The sequence below is a fragment of the Cheilinus undulatus genome, linkage group 9 (genome assembly GCF_018320785.1).
Source record: "Cheilinus undulatus linkage group 9, ASM1832078v1, whole genome shotgun sequence".
NCBI lineage: Eukaryota > Metazoa > Chordata > Actinopteri > Labriformes > Labridae > Cheilinus > Cheilinus undulatus.
The window spans coordinates 41,336,450-41,355,494 of record NC_054873.1 but is presented as its reverse complement, the minus strand read 5'-3'; the positions used below and the strand labels follow the sequence as shown (position 1 = coordinate 41,355,494).

The following is a 19,045-nucleotide window of genomic DNA, read 5'->3' as shown; positions in this document are numbered from 1 at the left end:
TGGAGACTATCAAAAGATTTGGGCCGCAACGTAGGGCCTAGTGTCAGAAAGCTGGGTCCTTGTCAGAGGTCATGGGTGTTTCAGCAGGACAATGACCTGAAAAATACCAAGAAATGGTTGGAGACAAAGTGCTGGAGAGTTCTGAAGTGGCCAGCAGTGAGTCCGGATTTAAATCCCATTAAACACCTATAGAGGGATCTCAAAATTGCTGTTGCAAGAGGGCACTCTTCAAATCTGAGAGACCTGGAGCAGTTTGCAAAAGAAGAGTGGACCAAAGTTCCAGTTGAGAGGTGTAAGAAGCTTGTTGATGGTTATAGGAAGCAATTGGTTTCAGTTATTTTTTTTTCCCAAGGCTGTGCAACCAAATATTAACTTGAGGGTGCCAACAATTTTGTACGGCCAATTTTTTGAGTTTTGTGTAAAATTATGTCAATTTTGGCTTTTTTCTTCTGCTTTTTTGTGTTGTTCCAAAGTACATAAAGGAAATAAACATGTGTATACCAAAAACATTTGTAATTGCAACCATTTCTGGGAGAAATGGTGTATTTTCTGGAAAAATTCCAGGGGTGCATATACTTTCTTCCATGACTGTAGTTATCAATGATTTCGACATTGTTATTTGTTGTTGCCCTGTGGAGTTGATATGAAACGCATAAGCATTAAAAAGCTTTAAAAAAGAGGAATCATGTTTTTTTTAGCCTCTTGTCCCTGGTAAGATTGACTTGTTTTGATTTCAGAGTATTTTCCTGGATTATTTGCTCAGCACCAAGAGGTAACTTTAGTTCATAGTCTGTTGTTCATATAATTCTGCTCAAATCAGTACATAATGGTGTGTGGTTGTATGTGCTATATCTCATCTCCAGTATTTCACTGAGAGTTGATACTCTATTTTAAGTATCACTTTCCTCTTATTCTAATGTGCCAAAAATGAAAGGATGCCAACGTCTAATGAAGTTTTAACACGACAAATAGAAATGATCTATGGAGAAGATCAGGAAAAATCAGACTGTAAGCACTAGGTCTTTTTGTTCTGCAAACGCATAGTTTTCACGTCTACCTCTATTTGCTTACAGAGTTGACCTGCCACTATCATGGCAGCAGCATGGGCGTACGATCCAGGCAGTGAATGCAGCATCTACTTATGTCTTTGTTGGCGTTCCCTGGCTCTATGTTCACTTTAACTTCAGCCCTTGGATGGGTTGGTAATACAGTTACAGCAAGGTGAGAATGTGGGTTTCCACTTCATCTCTCTCTGCATTAAGAACATGCTGTTTAAGAGCTGAAGCTTTATCTTACATCCTTTTTCTCTTATTGCCTGAGGCACTGCCTTGTGCATGCTCGCAGAACTTCAAACCTGTAGAGGGGCTGAATGCAGGCATCCCTTAGGTATGTCAGCATCAATTATACTGCAGACATGTCTAACTTATAGGATGCTAGCAGGATGCTACCACCAGTGACTTTTTAACGGTTTCATCATGTGACTTTCTGACATCCTCCAGTTCTTTTTATGAGGGGTTGTTGAATACAGCAGCTAAACATCATTTTCCCAAAAAGCCCTGAACACGTACATCATATATCACCACTGGGACTTCTTCCCAGCTGTTTCTGGGATGAGTCTTAACTCCTACACTCTACAGTATCTGTATGAATTGGGTAGCAGTGGCAGCGAATCATTTGGTGATCACTCATCTAGACTTTACTGATGATGCTGTGATCCTTGCAGAGACTATAGATGTCCTTGTGGTGGTTCTTAACCCGCTGTGAGGAGGAAGAAACATTGGGACTGAGTGTCTCCTGGGGCGACTGTGGCTCAGTAGGTAGAACCAGTTGTCCCACATTTGGAAGGTTGAGGGTCCGATCCCCAGCTCCTGCAGTCACATGTTCGATATGGTCTTTGGGCAAGACACTTAATTCTTGGTGTGTAAATGGGTATAGATGCATTTGAATGGTACTGGCTGATGGCTGATTCTTCATAGCAACATCTGCCATCAGTGTGTGAATGGTGTAAAAGGTAGGTGTGACCTGCAGTGTAAAAGCGCTTTGAGTAGTCAGATGACTAGAAAAGTGCTACACAAGCTCAAGTGCATTTACCAAAACAAATACCCAGGCATTTTGGGATGCCTTCTGATGATTGAATCTGTGCTTGTAAATGGTGAGGGAGTGAAAACTGTAGAGCAGTTCACCTACCTTGCCAGTGTTCATCGATCTGCTGGCAGCAAGGCTGAGATCAATGGGTCACACATGGGGCAATGGGTTTGCTGGGCAAGGCATTGTGGTGCTCATGGTATGCAGTAAGTGTTTTGGTCTTCTGTCCTCCAGGTCTTAATGTAATGAAGCCTGCAAGTTAGTTCAGACAGGTATCTCAAGCCTTATAACTCACCTGGCATGCATCTTAATGGTATCATGACTCTCATCCTCCTAATTCAATGGTCTACCTAAGCTGCAAGGTTCCAGTGTCTTCCTCTGCTCTGCAATTGCTCTGCCCTGGATCAGCACTGCGCCCTCCCTTTCAACCCTCCTCCACCCTAGCAACTACCTGTTGGTTTCAACTGGGGGATTTAAGATGTTATCTCATCACTCTTCAAATTCTGCATGTAAAATAAATCTGTGAGTAGTGATGATGTGATGCCAATCATGTTATGTTGCCAAAATAAATGCTTGACCAAATTACAAACGGCCTGGACATTGACTGATGACCAAGGGCACCAGCTGGACTCCTTTGTGACTATTTCTCTTCTTCATCTTTGTGTATCGTTGATAAGACTGTGTTTCTAATGCTGACATGCTCGGGAGAGCTGGGAGGGTCAGCCACCAGGTACAGGAGTGGCAGCTGCACTTCTATGGGCACCTGGCACACTTTCTCAGCCCTGATCCAGCCCACCATGTACTGGTGTTCAGTATACCATCCATTGTGTGTATGATTACTCCCCACAGGTGGCACTTCTCTCACTGAGTCAGTAACTTCACGCATGGTACAGAAGTGTTTACTGCCCAAAGGCATTCTGGAAAAACAGTGCAGATTAGGGGATGATTGTCAAAAAACTGAGTACAGATAAAAAAAAAATACTTGAAGTGATTGAGTACTGGTCAATTCAAACTTAATATGTGTTCTATTAACTCAGCAAAATAGAGTTGAAATAGTTGTTTTGTTTTCTTAAGTTAACACTGTTCAGTGTTCCAGTGTAGGACTTAGCGGTTTCTCCTTTCCCTTACTAGCTGTTTCTTTGTCAGTCAGGGAGTCGAAGCCGTGGTCACAGCTCCTGAATACTTCTAAAGCTCTGGTCACTGACCCTATTGATAAACTCTTCCAGGATTCCTAGCCACCCCCAACCCCTGGTTCCCTTCAGCAAGCTGATTATATTTGCAGTGTTTTGTTTGGACACATATTAACCATGGACCTGCTACTCTCTCTAATTTTAGTCCAAGCTCTAAACTGAACAATCTACTAAGGATCCATTCATAATTTGAAACTGCTGCATTAACTTATTTCCCCCTTTTTGTTCACATGAACACATTAGATTGTTTGTATGCTGGGTTGGGGTTTGCTGTCTGTATATACACACTTGTTGACCCATAGTAACTTTTTCCCATCAGCTTGTAATCATGATACAATTCCTCCCGTACTCACACTAGATGGTGCCCATGCACCACCTGAGACCCATGTTTAGACCCTAATCAACCTCTGTTCTCTTCAGTCTGCCTCCCTTTCCACCCTAACTAAACTTATTCAGCAGGCAGGTGGAGAACAAATACACACTTTAGATTCAAAGGGAATCACCACCAGGGAATGCTCAGCTCACATTTCAGCCTTCTTTGGTGTCTGCTTTTCTTCTGGTTAAAAGAGTCTTTGTTCAGAGACAGTTGGACCTGCGTGTAGCTGTGTAGCTGTATTCCTCACCTGTTCAGAGCAGGGGATAAAGAGTACGTTTAGAGGCATACTGAGCAAACTGTTTGGATTTATCACTCAGGAAGGCAATTTTCATGCAGTTTACACTTTAAAGATGTGATGATTCTGATTGATTTTAAAAGGCATCTTTTTTTTTACTAATTGTGGTAACTTCCATCAAAAGTTTTAACACAGCCTAAAGTCTGGACTATTGAGAATATATTTATTATTTGGACAGAAAATCTCCCTGAAGTTTTCTGTAGAAATGTTTGTACGTTGATCAGTTGACTTTAAGGGAACTTTATCTAAAAGATGAGCCTGAGTCAGTGTTTGTTCTTCCATCAAGTATGAATCACACGTTGTCCCTATCTGATTGGATCGAGTGCAGGGTACCTACTGGATCTTTGAGGCAGAGTCCTCTCTTATAGTGGAGAGAACGAGCGTTGTAGGATCTCCAGCTCTCAGCAATAACAAGGAAAGTAGAAAAGACGCACCTCACTGGGGTTTCAGTTCAGGAGTTTTTAAAAGACTTAAGCATTGATGTGTGTATTTCAGTAAAAGATTTAAAGACTTAAGTCTTGAACTGATTCTGTGGTTGAATAACAATCCACTGGAGAGTGTTTTGGTTTTACCAAACGGAAACTCAAACTTACTAACAACGAGCAAACAGTCCTCAGGGTTTAAGACCTCATCTGATCATAGCAGAGTTGAGACATCGACCTGAACAATGTCTTGTATTGTTCTCTCACTGCTGCTGTTCCTCTTTGTGTTTGGAGCGTCCCAAGCCTGCCTGCAGGACCCCTCTTCAGCCTACAGATTCACCGGGGCAGTATGTCGGCTCACCTATCCAGCAGCTGTTGTGTGTGAGTGGAATTTTGACCCTCTATTTGTATTTTATTTGAACACTTGCCTCACTGACCTTTGTATTCAGTTGACCAGTAATCTCTTTTTTCCAAACCTACTAAAATTATAACAGATTTGATCATGCATGTTTGCACCAATGCTTGTGTTTATGCGATTTTTTCTTTTAATGATGAATACTTGTAACAGCCCTGGTGCTTGATGCAAAAATGTCTTACTCTGAACTGTCAGTGAAACATTGACAGCCCTCCTCGACTGAACCTGTGTCAGTGTCGGTGTGTATATCAGTCCATGGCAAGGCTGGACTAATTTATTTACAGAGCAACATTCTGACAGAGAGCAATTCCAAACGCTTTACAGTGTTTAAACCAGGTCACTGATAACATCAATGTAAAAGCAAATTCATTAAAGTATGGAAGATATTAAGAAATGAACAAAGCATAAATGTCAATGTGAGATAAAATAAAAAGCAATTATAAATCAGCTTTATCAAAAGAAGTAGGTAATAGAATGTCAATTTAGATGTTCATGAATAGAATCTTGATTTATAAAATATAGATACCAAATTCATGAAAAGAATAGACAAAACATTTCCATTAAATCCAAAAAAGAAGCATTTTTAACTTCTAGATCCGCAACAGTGTACCTAAAGGTAGTTGTTAGTAGGAATGCACAATATTAGCATGATATATGATATATAAAGTCATCATATGAGTTGGCAGGTGTGAACATTTTTGCACATACAGTGCTTGACAAATTTATCAAACCACCTTTCATATTTGTCTCAGAGAACATCCAGCATCATGAAGTGCTTTAATGCAGACTCTTTCATTTTCAGTGAGCTCTCAGCATTTTACCATTTTGAACAGGAATGAGGAATTTCAAACTGAATTCACCTTTTTATACCCAAGTTTGAGCCGGCTCACTGGGCTTCTCTTAGAGGTCAGAAATGAATCAAGCATAACATTTAACCACTAAAACTGTTTTTTCTGTTCAGGAATGCTGGTAAATAACTATAATTTGACATTTAAATCAAGAAATAATGACATGCTTTACTATTTTTTCATTTTTTTTGTAAATCAGTAACTTTGAAAATTCATGGATAACAATACTAATTATATTTTGGCGTTAAAAGCGTTTTTAGCGTTTGGGTCTACATATTGGTGTATTAACCATTGCAGAAACTTAAAAATGATTTTGATAATTACCAGTGCTGTTAATTTAGAGCAGCTGTGGCATAAACCTTACTTTGGGTGGTGGTCTAATAAATTTGTTAAGCACTCCAGAACATTAACCTTGTTGTCTTTAAACCATTTCTGTGTAGCTTTTGCTGTATGCTTTGGGTCATTCTTGCTGGAAAATGAATATTCTCCTAAGCTGTAGTTCTCGTGCAGACCAATTTAGATTGTCCTCCTGGCTTTTCCTTTATTTTTCCCGCATTCATTGAACCCTCCTTACCCTCCTTACAAGCCTGTACGAGGAGCCGGCTGCTGAGAAGCATTTTTCTGCTGGTTTGAGGTGGTTTTTTTTTAAGCAATATACTTTAAATTTAGGGTTTTTATATTTGGTAAATAATAACTCATCCTTTCAGGTGTATGTGTTTGTTTTTATTCGCTACCAAGCTTATTTGGAATTATTGTTGGAACTCTATAAAATAATATTACAAACACATGCTTTTTTTTAAGTGTTTTGACTTGATATGCTTTTAACTTAAGGCCTCATTGATTGATTGATAATTGGCTTTATGTCTATGTCAGTGTCTTGGTCACGGATTTCCTGTGTGTTTCTTGCAGTGAATGAGAAAACCACTAAAGTGATCGAGGCAGCATTCCAACATGCCAGATATCCAAGTGTGAAGGGAGAGAAATCCTTGCTCGGGATAGGAGCGGTTAAATATGGCCTTCACAAGTAAGGACACAGAAACACACAAGCAAACAAAAACACACCCAAGATGAGATAAATTATGTAATGTGTCTCTATTGATCAGTTTGGAGATTCATAACCTGTCTATTGGTGGGAGTGAGTTTGAACTGCATCCAGGTGAAGGCATCAGCATGGAGATCAGCAACGTGTCGGCAATCTTTAAAGGAACCATCCAGTACGGATACGGCAGCTGGCTGTGAGTCTGTTCGATATTCTCACATCATTTACTAAGAACAAACAGAATACACAATGAAAACTATCAGTTCATGTTTACACCACACCTGAAGACAGCAGGTAAATCATTCTTAACATTTCTGTAGTGTTAACCAGAGCAAACTGCTTCAGACATATCAATTAAAGTATATTCAGATATCCATGCTTAGGGTAGACCAGATCTGACACTGTTAGAGTTTATATTTTGTATGCTACCACTAGAGTTGTTGGTGTACTGAGTGTTGTCACTAAACCAGAATTTCCAAACTCATCCATCCATCCATTCATTTTCTATACCGCTTATCCCGTTGTGGGTTGTAGGGGCACTGGAGCCTATCCCAGCTGTCAATGGGCGAGAGGCTGGGTACACCCTATATTGATCACCAGTCAATTGCAGGGCTGACATATAGAGACAGACAATCAGGCATGCTCACACCTACAGCCAATTTAGAGTGATGAATTAACCTAACAAGAACGTCTTTGATGGTTGGAGGAAGTGGGAGTACCCAGAGAGAACCCACACATGCATGGGGAGAACATGCAAACTTTGCACAGAAAGGCCCTGACTAGGAAGCGAACCAGGGACCTTCTTGCTGTGAGGCAACAGTGCCACTGTGCAGCCCCCAAACTGATCCATTTCAGTAAAAATCAAACCAAATTCAGACAATTTGCCTTTGTTTATTTCTCAAATATCGAATTACATTTTTAACATTTCTTTCCACTAAGGTTGCCTAGAAAATATGACACACAACAGTGAGTATCTATTTTATTTAGTGGTTTAAGTCGTATTTTGAATGCAGATCTGCTCAGACCTTCACCATTCTACTTATATACAGTGCATTCAGAAAGTATACAGACCCCCTTCACATTTTCTATTTTGTCATCTTGCATCCTGATGCTAAATACATTTTTTCCCCACTATTGATCTTCACTTGGAACCTCATCACGACACCAGAATTTAAGACTTTTAGCAATTAAAAATAAAAAAAAACGAATTAGTATTTAGACAATGCAAAACACAGGAAAGCTCCCTTTACCTATTACCGTTACCTTTTTTCCCTTTCAACTCATATGAAGTTTCTTTTTTCTGTGGTAAGTTCATTTTTAAATGACAACACAAAAACAGTTTTGAATACAAAATAGTGGAAGTTGAATTTGATTAAAAAAGGGATGTGATTAATCAAAACTGACTACAGAAACTCTGAGATCAGTTGTGATTAAAATATTTAATCTTTTGACAGCCTGAATAAATTCTTAATCTTGATTTGGACTGCTGACTGATTGAGAGAAGACATGCAGAAACATTTTGTTGATGCTGTTTATCAGCTGCTTTGGCGCACTGTGCCAGTATTTAAGATTATCCTGTCTTTGGCTCTTTCGTGCTCTTCAGCAGAAGTTTCATTGGCCAACATAAAACAATATTTATCTGGGTGATTAAAACACTGAGAATTAATGCCTGTGCTTGGCCATTTTACTCCTCATATAATTCCTTTCAGTCAAACAGGGAATTCCACACTCAGAGTTGCTTTTCCAGCCTCTGTTGCATGATTGTTAATGTCCCAGGAACACTTGTGTCATTTACCATATGCGCATCTCTTATTTTTCCCTCCAGAGTGAACATTCAACATTCAATTGATTTTGAAATTGAGTCTCAGATTGATCTTGGCATCAACCCCAAACTTTGTAAGTATCTATCTATACTGGCATTCCCTGGGACTGAGGCTTGGGAGTTACTGCAATGTAACAAGTGATTCAGTGTGTATTTAAATCAAAGAATTAAAATGAAACTTGCAAAGCTGAGCTGTTAACCATGCTAAAGTTCAGTAGTTCAATTCAGTTCTCTTTTTCTGGTTACCCCACTGACCTCAGATGTTTTTCCATGTAATCAATACTTTCAGGCTGTTGCAGCTGCTTGTTCAGTGTTGCTGTAACCTTCTGTGTTTTACCTTGCTGTGTATTTTATCTCATGTGTCCTTGTGTGTTCCCCGTTATCTCTGTCTGTCAAATCTGTCAGACTGTGGAGAAGGAAAGGTAGCAGCAGACACATCAGACTGTTATTTGAACTTTCACAAGCTCCGTCTGCACCTGCAGGGGGACAAAGAGTGAGTTTCCGAACTGAACTCTCACAGTCAACAGCAGAACAATAAACATCAGTGTCTGACCCTCTTATTCATGTTCTTATTCATGTTAGACCAAACTGGCTGAAGAAGCTGTTCACTGACTTCATCACCTTTACTGTCAAACTGGTCATTAAAAAACAGGTGAGAGAAAGAGAAGGCCTAACTGCAGCTCTTCTTCATAGCGGGGAGGTTTGACTACAGCACTGATGGTTTGTTTTTTAAGGACAGTTTCAAAGTAAAACTGTAGAAATGATGAGTCTGTTCTTAAATACAGATCTGTAAGGAGATCAACAAGGTGGCAAATATTCTGGCTGACTTCATTCAAGACACGGCAGGTGTGTGAACATGGGTTTAACAGTAACACAAGTCTGGTAAATCTTGTGCAATAATATTCATGTATGCAAAGTGAGGTACATGTATGTAAGGTCTGTCAGTACACTTACATACAGTCAGAAAAAAATCTAAGATTATTAAACCAACTAAAATTAGACTTTTATGCATCTGACTGAATCATACTGAAACGAATTTATCAAACAGACTAGCACACTAATGATGCACTTGGAGATAGTCTTGCATACATCAATCTCAACTGAACCCAAACTGGTCTAGCCATTCTGCACATGCTCTGGTCGCTCAGACCCAGAGGTCAGTGAGCATAAATGCCAAAATAAGTGTAAAGTATGTATATTATGTACATAACTGTAATTTTTTTGTCATTTTTGCCCTTAGACATGGTAAATGGACTCAAACTCTAAAAGTGTTTTTCTAGTCACCTGACTACTCAAAGCACTTTTTACACCACAGGTCACATTTACTCTCTCACTCCATATTAACACACAGATGGAAAAGTTTGCTATATAGAGTGGTTATCAGTAATAAGTGATCCCTTTAATACATATTCTTATACATTTATACAGCACCAACACAGCAGTGCTGCAAATTGAGGGTCAGTGTCTTGCCCAAGGACACATTGACATGTAACTGTAGGAGCTGGGTATTGAGCCCATGACTTGACTCTACAGTTTCCTTATATTAGATCACCACATTCAAATTTGTTTTCAAGGTCAGGTGTAGACGGAGACAAGGGCTGTAATCCAGTTAAAGTGCCTAATCGAATTATAACTTAACTCTGCATTGAACATACTGTGTGTTTGTGTTTACAGAGCACTTTCTCAGTGATGGAGACATCAGTGTGGATATTGGTGTAACTGCAGTTCCTGTCATCACTGCAAACTACATAGAATCCTATCACAAGGTTAATAACACCTGCACATACACTCACAACCTCACAGTCATGTGAAGATGTCTTGTACTGCAAAAGAGAAAGTGTCAAAAAGCGAGAGTACACAGCAGGAGAGCAGAAAGTCCATGATCATATTCTGTTTTTTTTTTTCTAGTCAAAAATACACTTAGCAGTTCTAGCATATAAAGCAGGCTAATGCCATCTATTTTTTTTTTTAAATCAAAAACGTTCTTATAACTGCGAATTATCAGGTTATGTTTGTAAAGTGATTTGATGTGTTTGCATGCACTTCAGTAATACGCTACTGGGAAAAAAAATTACATAATTCTGTGGACATTTGGATTTCTGTCAACATCCATGGAAGGGAGACAAAATGACCACCTAATATTGATGTTACTACATGGTGACAGCATTGACAAGGCCACATCATCATTCCCTTGGCCAAGAGTAACTCGTCAACAACCATTACCCTCAGTGGTTGATGAAGATCTGTGACCCACAGATCTTCAAAGCATCAACACATCCATTTTGTCACTTAGCTTTGTAGTAAGAGAGTCTAAGTGACACCAGCAAATCTGTGCTACATTGCTTTAAAATCCCACTTTGATCATTTTTAAGGACACTATATTGAGTATTTTGCCATTTCTATATCTCCTCCCATCTAAGATTGATTTTAGCTTCACTATAAAATACTGCTTCTGAACACTATTGCTGTTTGCTGTTTCTTCGTCTTTAACTTTCACCTGCATACTTTACTCATAAAATGATAAATTTAATCATAAAATGATAATCTTGCAAAGCAGATAGATACCGCCGTTTCTGTGTTTCTCACTGGCGAATCCATCGTGCAAAGCTCCCATCTTACCTGTCTGGGCCCAGTTAGAAAGTGACAGGACCAATCAGCAACGAGGGGCAGTAGTTTCAGATGTGCAGTGTCGTGACATAAACAAGCAGCAGCAAGAGCTGATGCAGGTATGGAGGAAGAGATTAGCGTGGATGCTGCTAAAGCGTAAGTTTTACCAGAACTTGACAACATTTCTTTATTAAAAGAAGAACAAAGAACAGCAGTGAGTTGTTTTCTTTTTAAAAACGACAAAAGTCGAGTACTTACACGCCTACAGTCACCATGTCTCACATTATTCCTCAGTAGCTATGCACGGGCAGCTCGATAGTGGCTTCGTCACGTGTTTAGTTGCTCTGATTGGCCCGTAGAGATATGACAGATGGAACATTCACCCAATCACCCTCCAAGTTTATTTTTCAAAGGCTCTGTCTTTTCTCAAACGTTTCCTGTTGAAGCTTTCCCAGATGGATGTGTGAAACACATCCATCTGGTGTAACAGGTTAATAAAATGATGAAAATAGATTAATCAGTATATGCACCGAATAAAACAGATTACCGGGAAAAAGTCAGGTGTAATGATAGAATTTTTCATAACAGCTGTTTTTTTCCGATAAAGCATATCACATAAAGCTGTTTACATGACTACCTGAGTGATTCTGTTTCCACAGAGGTCTGATAAGGATTGGTTTGCGGGTCTGTGTGTAAAATTGTCTCCCACCATTTGTAACATCTTGTATTAATTGATTTTGTTTTATAATTTCTTTAGGGGTTGACCAATTACAACAACATATCAGCTGTCATCAATGACTCAGTTTTCAACCCCAGTCAGCTGACTGAAAACCGGATGCTCTACTTCTGGCTGTCAGGTGAGCAGCTTCCATTGACTAATAAGTTTTGGAGGTGCTCAGATCAGTTGCCTTTAAAAAAATCCTATATTGTTTAGGTTCTGAGTTTCTGTATGGGTAAGTGCTTTTAAATTTTTTTTTATATTTGCCAATAAGAGAATATGCCGCAAGCAATGAGCAAGGTAGAATGTAAAGTGGTAAGCAGGCTAAGCAGAGCGGGCCCCCGCTATGGTGTCTGCTAGTGTTGCTCAGTTTTCTCTGTTTGTGTTGACAGTCCTAAGCTGCTCTCCAAAGCGATGCTTTGGATATGAATTCCACCCACAGTCTTTAACTCCAATAATCAACTTGCCAAAGAGTGATTAAAATAATTCACTGAAATTCTCATTAAAAGCTTGAACTTATTTTAATTCCAGATCAGCTTTTTAACCCACTGCTTAGTGCTGCCCACCGAGATGGTCGTTTCCAACTCCGCCTCTCTGGAGCAGAGCTCACTGTAAGTAAATCACCTTACAATATGACCTGTGTGATGTCCTGACTCCTGTTTTATTGATTTGCTGTACTAATGTTGTTCTGGAATCATTAAACTACAGGACTGTTGAAAGATTAGATTTTTTTAATCATGATTAATCTTAGGCTTTCTTTAGTTAATTGTGATTAATCACATCCTTTTAATTGCATTTCAAAATTCACAATTTTGCGTTTAAAACTGTTTCTGTGTCATACTGGTTTTGTCTGCTGTCTTAAACTAAGGGTGATTAACTCACAGGTTAGATCCAGACCTGTGAACTTCATCACAGAAAAAGGAAATTTATATGTTCAGAAATAAAACAGTGAACAGTAAAGTTTGATAAAACATTGTTCAGGTGAATTTTTCCTTTCTATTGAGTCTGTGAGTTTTTAAATCAAAATGAGACATTCAGAAGCAGTGGTGAATTTATTTTATATTGCTGTGGCTGCAGCTAGATACTGCAGTGGCATAACCATGTTTGTTGAAAATGGAAATGTATCTCTATTTTAAAAAAGTGTGCACTACTTGTGGATCATAGTAACCTTGCAAAGCAGATGGATATGCCCGTTTCCGTGTTTCTCACTTGCGAATCCATCTTGCAAAGCTCTCGTCTTAACTGTTTGGGCCTGGTTAGAAAATGACAGGACCAATCAGCGTCGAGGGGCAGTACTTTCGTGGGCAGCAGAGTCATGACGTAAACAGGCAGCAACAAGGGGCTGGTGCAGTTATGGCAGTAGAAGTTAGCATGGATGCTGCTAAAGCGTCAGTTTTATCAGAATTCGATGACATTTCTTTGTTAAAGAAAGAACAAAGAACAGCAGTGAGTTTTTTTCTTTTCAAAAATGACAAAAGTCATGTACTGACATGTCTACATCCCTCATGGTTTGTGTTATGCAGTTCCATATGGAGTTTACTCCTTCTGGAGGGGCGCAGCTCGGTAGTGGTTACGTCATGTGTCTTGTTGCTCTGATTGGCCCGTAAAGTTCTGACAGACAGAATGTACATCCAATCACCCTCCAAGTTTATTTTTCAAAGGCTCTGCCCTTTCCCTAACACTGTCTATGAGTGGTTTACCTGATGGATGTGTGAAACAAATCCATCTGGCATGCCAGGTTAGGATCATAGCTAATTGAGATTAATGTGATTAATCTTGACAGCCCTACATTAAACATAAACTTAAACTTTAAACCTCTTCACAATATCTGATAAAGACTATATGGCTGATTTTTGTACTTTAATTTGTTGTTGTTTCTTTATTTCAGGAGCTTCTCAACACAGGTCTCTCCAGTTCTATGCCTGAATCCATCAGAACGGTAAATGTGAAACACCCCCAGATACTTCTGCAAATGCGCCTTTGTCAGATGAGATGTTATTTTGCATGTTTGTGTTCAGTGTCTGTTAGAATCAGGTTCTCCAGAGCTAAGAGTTTGGAGTTCATCTGCTCCCCACCTAAAAACTTCGACCTCAGGGACGAGCATCTGGGCGAAGGCCTCAGGGCAGCTCCACTGTGGGAGTCAAGGCACACCTGCACTCTTCTTTCAAATGGTATCTAGCTCTTATTTTGCATCAGAACTTTACTTTTAAAGGTTGTAGTGGGGACTGTTTTTAATACAGCTCACAAAAGCTTCTGAACTGTCATAAAAGCTCAGTCTTGCTGTTAATAAGTAAGAAATGTACAACCAAGCAAGTCTGTTGTGAGTAAAAGATAAATAAGGCAAGGATACAAGTAGGGATACACCATATGTTGTCATCATGCATGTAATAAATATTTTAAAGCATAATCTAAAACCCCTCTAACATTTGTAGCAGATATCAAATATAACCCGACTATGTTGAAATATGCTACAAAGTAATCACTTAAAAATACTTTTAGGTTTGTTGTTGTCTGCTCTGTGTTTACGCTGATAGGGCTGCAGTTCCTTAAGAGTTTGAATTCTTCACTCAGGGGCTCGAATATGATTAATACATTTTTCATGTAAAAACCTTCATCTACAACCCTACACAAAGTGGATGTTGTTTGTAAGGGTATAATGGTGGACTTTTATCAAAAAAAGGACTGTTACAACAGCTTTAGTCAGTCCAAACACTGAGGGAGGGGTTGGCTTTGTTTAGGTTTAAGAGGGTGCGAGCGTTGAAGTGCGACACCTAGCGGACATCTCTGAAAGTTGCATCTAGTAAACTAGTCCAGTCCTGCTTAAGTTCAGTTAGTACAGTTTGGCCCAGGTAATCCATTCTTACTATAAAATTTAAGGGATGGGGGGACTGACTGCATACTGTGCATGCCTGATGTCCCCTCTCACAGATGGAATACAGGCTAAAACTTCCAAAATAAAATTGGACTGACTTCTGTTTAGGGTTAGAGTATGGCTTAAGGTAAGGGGTAGGGTACCAAAAGTTAAAATTTAAACCCTAAGCTACAAAATGTGATTATAAAACATTTAATAAACCGGAGTAAACATTCTGCTAACAAGAAAAAAGCTTGTCCTCCATGAAAACATTCTAACACAGCTAATGTAGCTTATGTAGCTCTGTTAGCTGTGCAAGCTAAGAGTAATGAATCAACATTGCTGCTTATCTAATGTGGCTCAAACTAAGGTTACAATGCAGCTACATAACATAACGTTAGCTTTAGCCACGTTTGTTACAGCTCACATTGCTAAAGCTAATTAAGCTACATTGGGTTATGTAATAATGGTAAGTCTAGGCTAGTGTAGCCATTTTAGCTTTAGCTAAAGCATACAAAGCTAAAGCGCACCAATGTTTCTGTGTTTCTGTATCTACTCCTAAACAGGTCTATACATAATTTAATTCAGATTAGACCCCTGACCTTTATCTTTGTTTTATTATTACCCATGTAGATGAAATCGGCAGGGGGTTATGTAAAGGGTTCGTTTGTTTGTTTGTTTGTTTGTATGTGTACAAGATAACTCGAGAAAGGAAAGTCGGATCTTCACCAAACTTTCAGGGAATATTGGGATAGTGACAGGGAAGAATCGATTAGATTTTGGTGATGATCCGCGCACCTGTTAGTTTTTTCTCGCACTTCGAATTTTGAACACTATAGTAAGCAATGGGAGCGTGAGTTTTTGGTGGCGCTGCTTAGGCGTGGGTCTGCCGCCTCAGACGGCCATTCTAGTTAAAAGTGTAATTATGATACCATGGCAGTTGGGAGTGCACAGTGTGTTTGACTGATGTTTGTTTGTTGTTTACTAGAATGTGGTCATGGATGTCACAGCTTCCTATGCTGACAAGAGACTCTTCCTGAAAGGAAACACATCAGAGTAAGATCATTTCTCTATTGATTTTTAATGAAAAATGAAAAGCTTTCAGTAAACTTCTTTTGAACTTAAGGCTTCATCATATATCTCATTATTTTCAAATGCAAACAGACTTTTTACTTCTGATGCTTTTGTGGCCAGTCTCAAATGAATTACAGTATCTTTAAATCTTCTGCATTGACTCTTTTTTTCAAACCAGTTGATTTTAACAGAAACATAAACTATGTATTTTATATAAATGAGCTCTCAGGTGTAACAGACAAATAGTAAAAGCATTGTCCTAATTTGTAACACAAACTTTGATATCTTAGAAATCCACCTGATGTCAACAGTAAGCAAAGATGAAATTTAGTGAAGTTATACTGCACGGTGGCGTCAGGACAAGACCAGCCACTTCATTTAAACCCATATCAAACACAGATGCTGTTTCAGCAAGCAGCTACTGTCTTACCTTTAGAGACAGAAGTCCTCCTACAGCAAACTCCTCCAAAATGGTTTTAAAACTTATTCTCTATAGAGACTCTGTAGATCTTTACTCGCTTTGCTGCAGCATCTCAGTGAGTGATGTGACAAAACTCAAAATGCAGATTAATAAGATCTGGTGTAGAGCACTTACCATTAGGGGTGTAACGATTCACAGAGGTCACAGTTCAGTTAACACCTATTTCATCCCTCATTTCCCATCATGCTTAGGGGGACATCAGTGAGAAATATTTTTCTATTTAATATTCCAAATGTTTTTATTGGCTTATGTTGAAGTGTGTAAGTGTAATCATATGTTAGGTGTTTCATGCCTTTATGTAGCTGGTGTGTTTCAAGAAAAGTTAAATGTTATGGATGTGGACTCCAGAGTGTTTCTCTGATCACATCTTTGATGGTTGTAGCACTAAGTTATAGTATAGACCAGCTCTGAATGGATGGTTTTGTTTTTCCACACCTTTACTGAGTCTGCTGTTACACCTGTGTTCTTTCCTCCAGGATCTTCATACTCCAAGCTGAACTACTGTCACAGAATGGACAGGTAAGTCTAATGGGCTGGGCTGATTATCATTACCCAGTGATACTCAGTGTGTGGCTCATAGCCACATGTGGCTCTTTTGTGACAACTTTGTCAGAAAACCTCAAAAAAGGGAAATTTTGACCTCAGAAATCATCCATTACAAGTCACATCAATCAATATGTTTCCCACACTCAAAGTCTTTAACTGTCAAATTTAACTGTCAACCTTTAGATTTTGTCTGTGTATTTCCACCAGATGTGTGCAAGAAAGAACATGCAAGATCAATATCACTGATTCTTGAGAAAATGGCAAATATGTTCAAAGATAACTCTGTACTTCTGATTAAATTCAATAATTTTTGATACTGTTGTAGCTTGAGGTCCCAACTAACCGATATTTGATTCAACATTTCTTCCAAAAAAATGACCGGCCAATGTCTGATAAAACTGCTCCTTTTTTATAGTTACAGTTACTCATGCCAGTCAGCAGAAGATTGAAAACATCCTTTCTGTCAGGAAATGTTTTCACAGCTGTTTTTTACTCTTTATTTGATAAAGAAATGTCCACGTTAGATAAAACTTACGCTATACTTAAGCTACATCCCAGTAAGCCACTACACTGGTGGCAACTATTGCTAGCAGCTCCCAGAACCCCACCCATAGCTACCGTCATGTTCTCCTTAAATGACGCCGATTAGTTAGAACCATTTTGGCACAAACAATCTGGATTGGAGCTTTGAGGGATTTGCATGATGACAAATATGGACAACCTGGACAATCTATCTGCTTTGCAGGATTATGATTATCACGCTATGGGAAATATTAGTACAAAGTCATTCTAATTAAAAAAAAGCACTACATAAGTCTTCACAAAGACCTGGAGTAATACAAAAGTACCAAAGTGAAAGTGATACATATTAAAATGAACTTGAGCTGAAAGCACATCTATAGAGTCTTAGATTTTGACAGAAAAAAAAAACGGTGATGATAAACAACACGTGCTATCAATATTTTTCATTCTCCTAAAATACTCATGATTTTTATGCTTTTGTATTGAGAAAATTACGTATTTGGTTGCCTTTCCTATGAACACTACATTTTAGCAATGCTTCGAGGGACTTTCTTTAAACATTGCACAAATGTAGACTCTAAATCAAAGATGGCATGATTAGGTTTTGGGGTCAAAGGTAGCATGGCAAGGTCATTGGATCTGGTGTTCATTCCTTGCTTTTGAACTCTGTATTGAAAGAACAGATTTCCTACAATCGCTGCATAAATGTTGACTCTAACTCAAAGAGACGGACAAGTCAAGGTCACTGTAGTCTCAAATCAAATCAAATGTGCATTATGTTTTATGGATGCTTTAAGTGATTTATATATATTTTTGGCATGCATAATCACAGCATCCTCTTTTTCCAGCTGCTGGATGAGGCACAACAGGAATTTTTAAGAGAGGCAGTAGAGAAGATTGGCATACCAAAAGTTCTGTCAGGTATGGCATTATTTATACTTTCATAATAAAACTTTTTCATAGAATATGTCTGTGCTAATTGAAAGGTCAGTGTCTTATTATAAGCTTTATAAATCTTCACTTCTCCTTAAATCACTTACACAAAGTCTCTCCTCTGGGAATTAAAACTGAACTTTAAAAGATGTATAAACATGCTGTTTTGTTTATTTTGAGGTAAGTTGTGGAAAAAGATAGAACCAAATCAGATTTTTTTCTATATTACATTTTGTTGTGTTTCAGTTCTAGAGATTGAGCTAACCAGAGTGTTGGACAAACAGGGAACTAATTTATTCGACATCTTTAACCCAGAAGTGCTTCCTCAGGATGTAAGTGTGACTTTCAATTTTTATTTTTCACTTTCTGCCCGGGTTCTACTGTACTTGTAAATTTGCCTCTCTCTTTTCTGAAGGGCTTTGTGGTGGTTCAAATGGATTTTGGTTTCCCTCATCACCTCCTGGTCGAGTTCTTAAAGAAGACTCTGCAGTAATGGAGCAACCCTGATGTGTTAATCATGAATCCCTCTAAAAGCATATGAACCCACACACATCATGACATTTTATATTCTTAATCATTAAAAATATTCAGACCACTATTTTTCAGCTGTGTGTTATGATGGATAAAAATGGTAAGGTTAAGCTTTTCAGTGATGTGCTCATTTCTGCTGCTGACTGAGCGTGATGAGTGCACCACATCCTTAAAGGACCATTTGTAATTGTCAGACACCAACATTGCAGTCACATAACACATACACACATCAGATTACCAGCCAGATATTTTTTGTGTTAAAAGATGTTTGATAGAATCATTTAAAAACT

At 38.7% G+C, this 19,045-nt stretch overlaps 1 protein-coding gene across 1 annotated transcript; it reads left to right on the top strand.

Moving 5' to 3' along the window:
- Nucleotides 1-3,809: 3,809 nt before the first annotated feature.
- LOC121514876 (cholesteryl ester transfer protein, plasma) lies at nt 3,810-18,819 on the top strand. The gene is made up of 17 exons (XM_041795260.1): nt 3,810-4,749; nt 6,541-6,655; nt 6,735-6,866; nt 8,496-8,566; nt 8,898-8,985; nt 9,075-9,144; nt 9,278-9,338; nt 10,167-10,258; nt 11,857-11,956; nt 12,349-12,428; nt 13,706-13,756; nt 13,836-13,988; nt 15,657-15,724; nt 16,700-16,742; nt 18,140-18,212; nt 18,471-18,556; nt 18,640-18,819. The coding sequence occupies exons 1-17, from the start codon at nt 4,614-4,616 to the stop codon at nt 18,715-18,717; spliced, it is 1,497 nt and encodes a 498-aa protein (XP_041651194.1). The 5' UTR covers nt 3,810-4,613; the 3' UTR covers nt 18,718-18,819.
- The last annotated feature ends 226 nt before the right edge of the window (nt 18,820-19,045 follow it).

Bases quoted from the DNA above. Each gene is read 5' to 3' on its own strand.
- LOC121514876 (XM_041795260.1), top strand. From the start codon at position 4,614: ATGTCTTGTATTGTTCTCTCACTGCTGCTGTTCCTCTTTGTGTTTGGA. The intron at 13,989-15,656 runs GTATCTAGCTCT...GTTGTTTACTAG, and splicing joins CTGCACTCTTCTTTCAAATG to AATGTGGTCATGGATGTCAC. The intron at 16,743-18,139 runs GTAAGTCTAATG...CTCTTTTTCCAG, and splicing joins TACTGTCACAGAATGGACAG to CTGCTGGATGAGGCACAACA.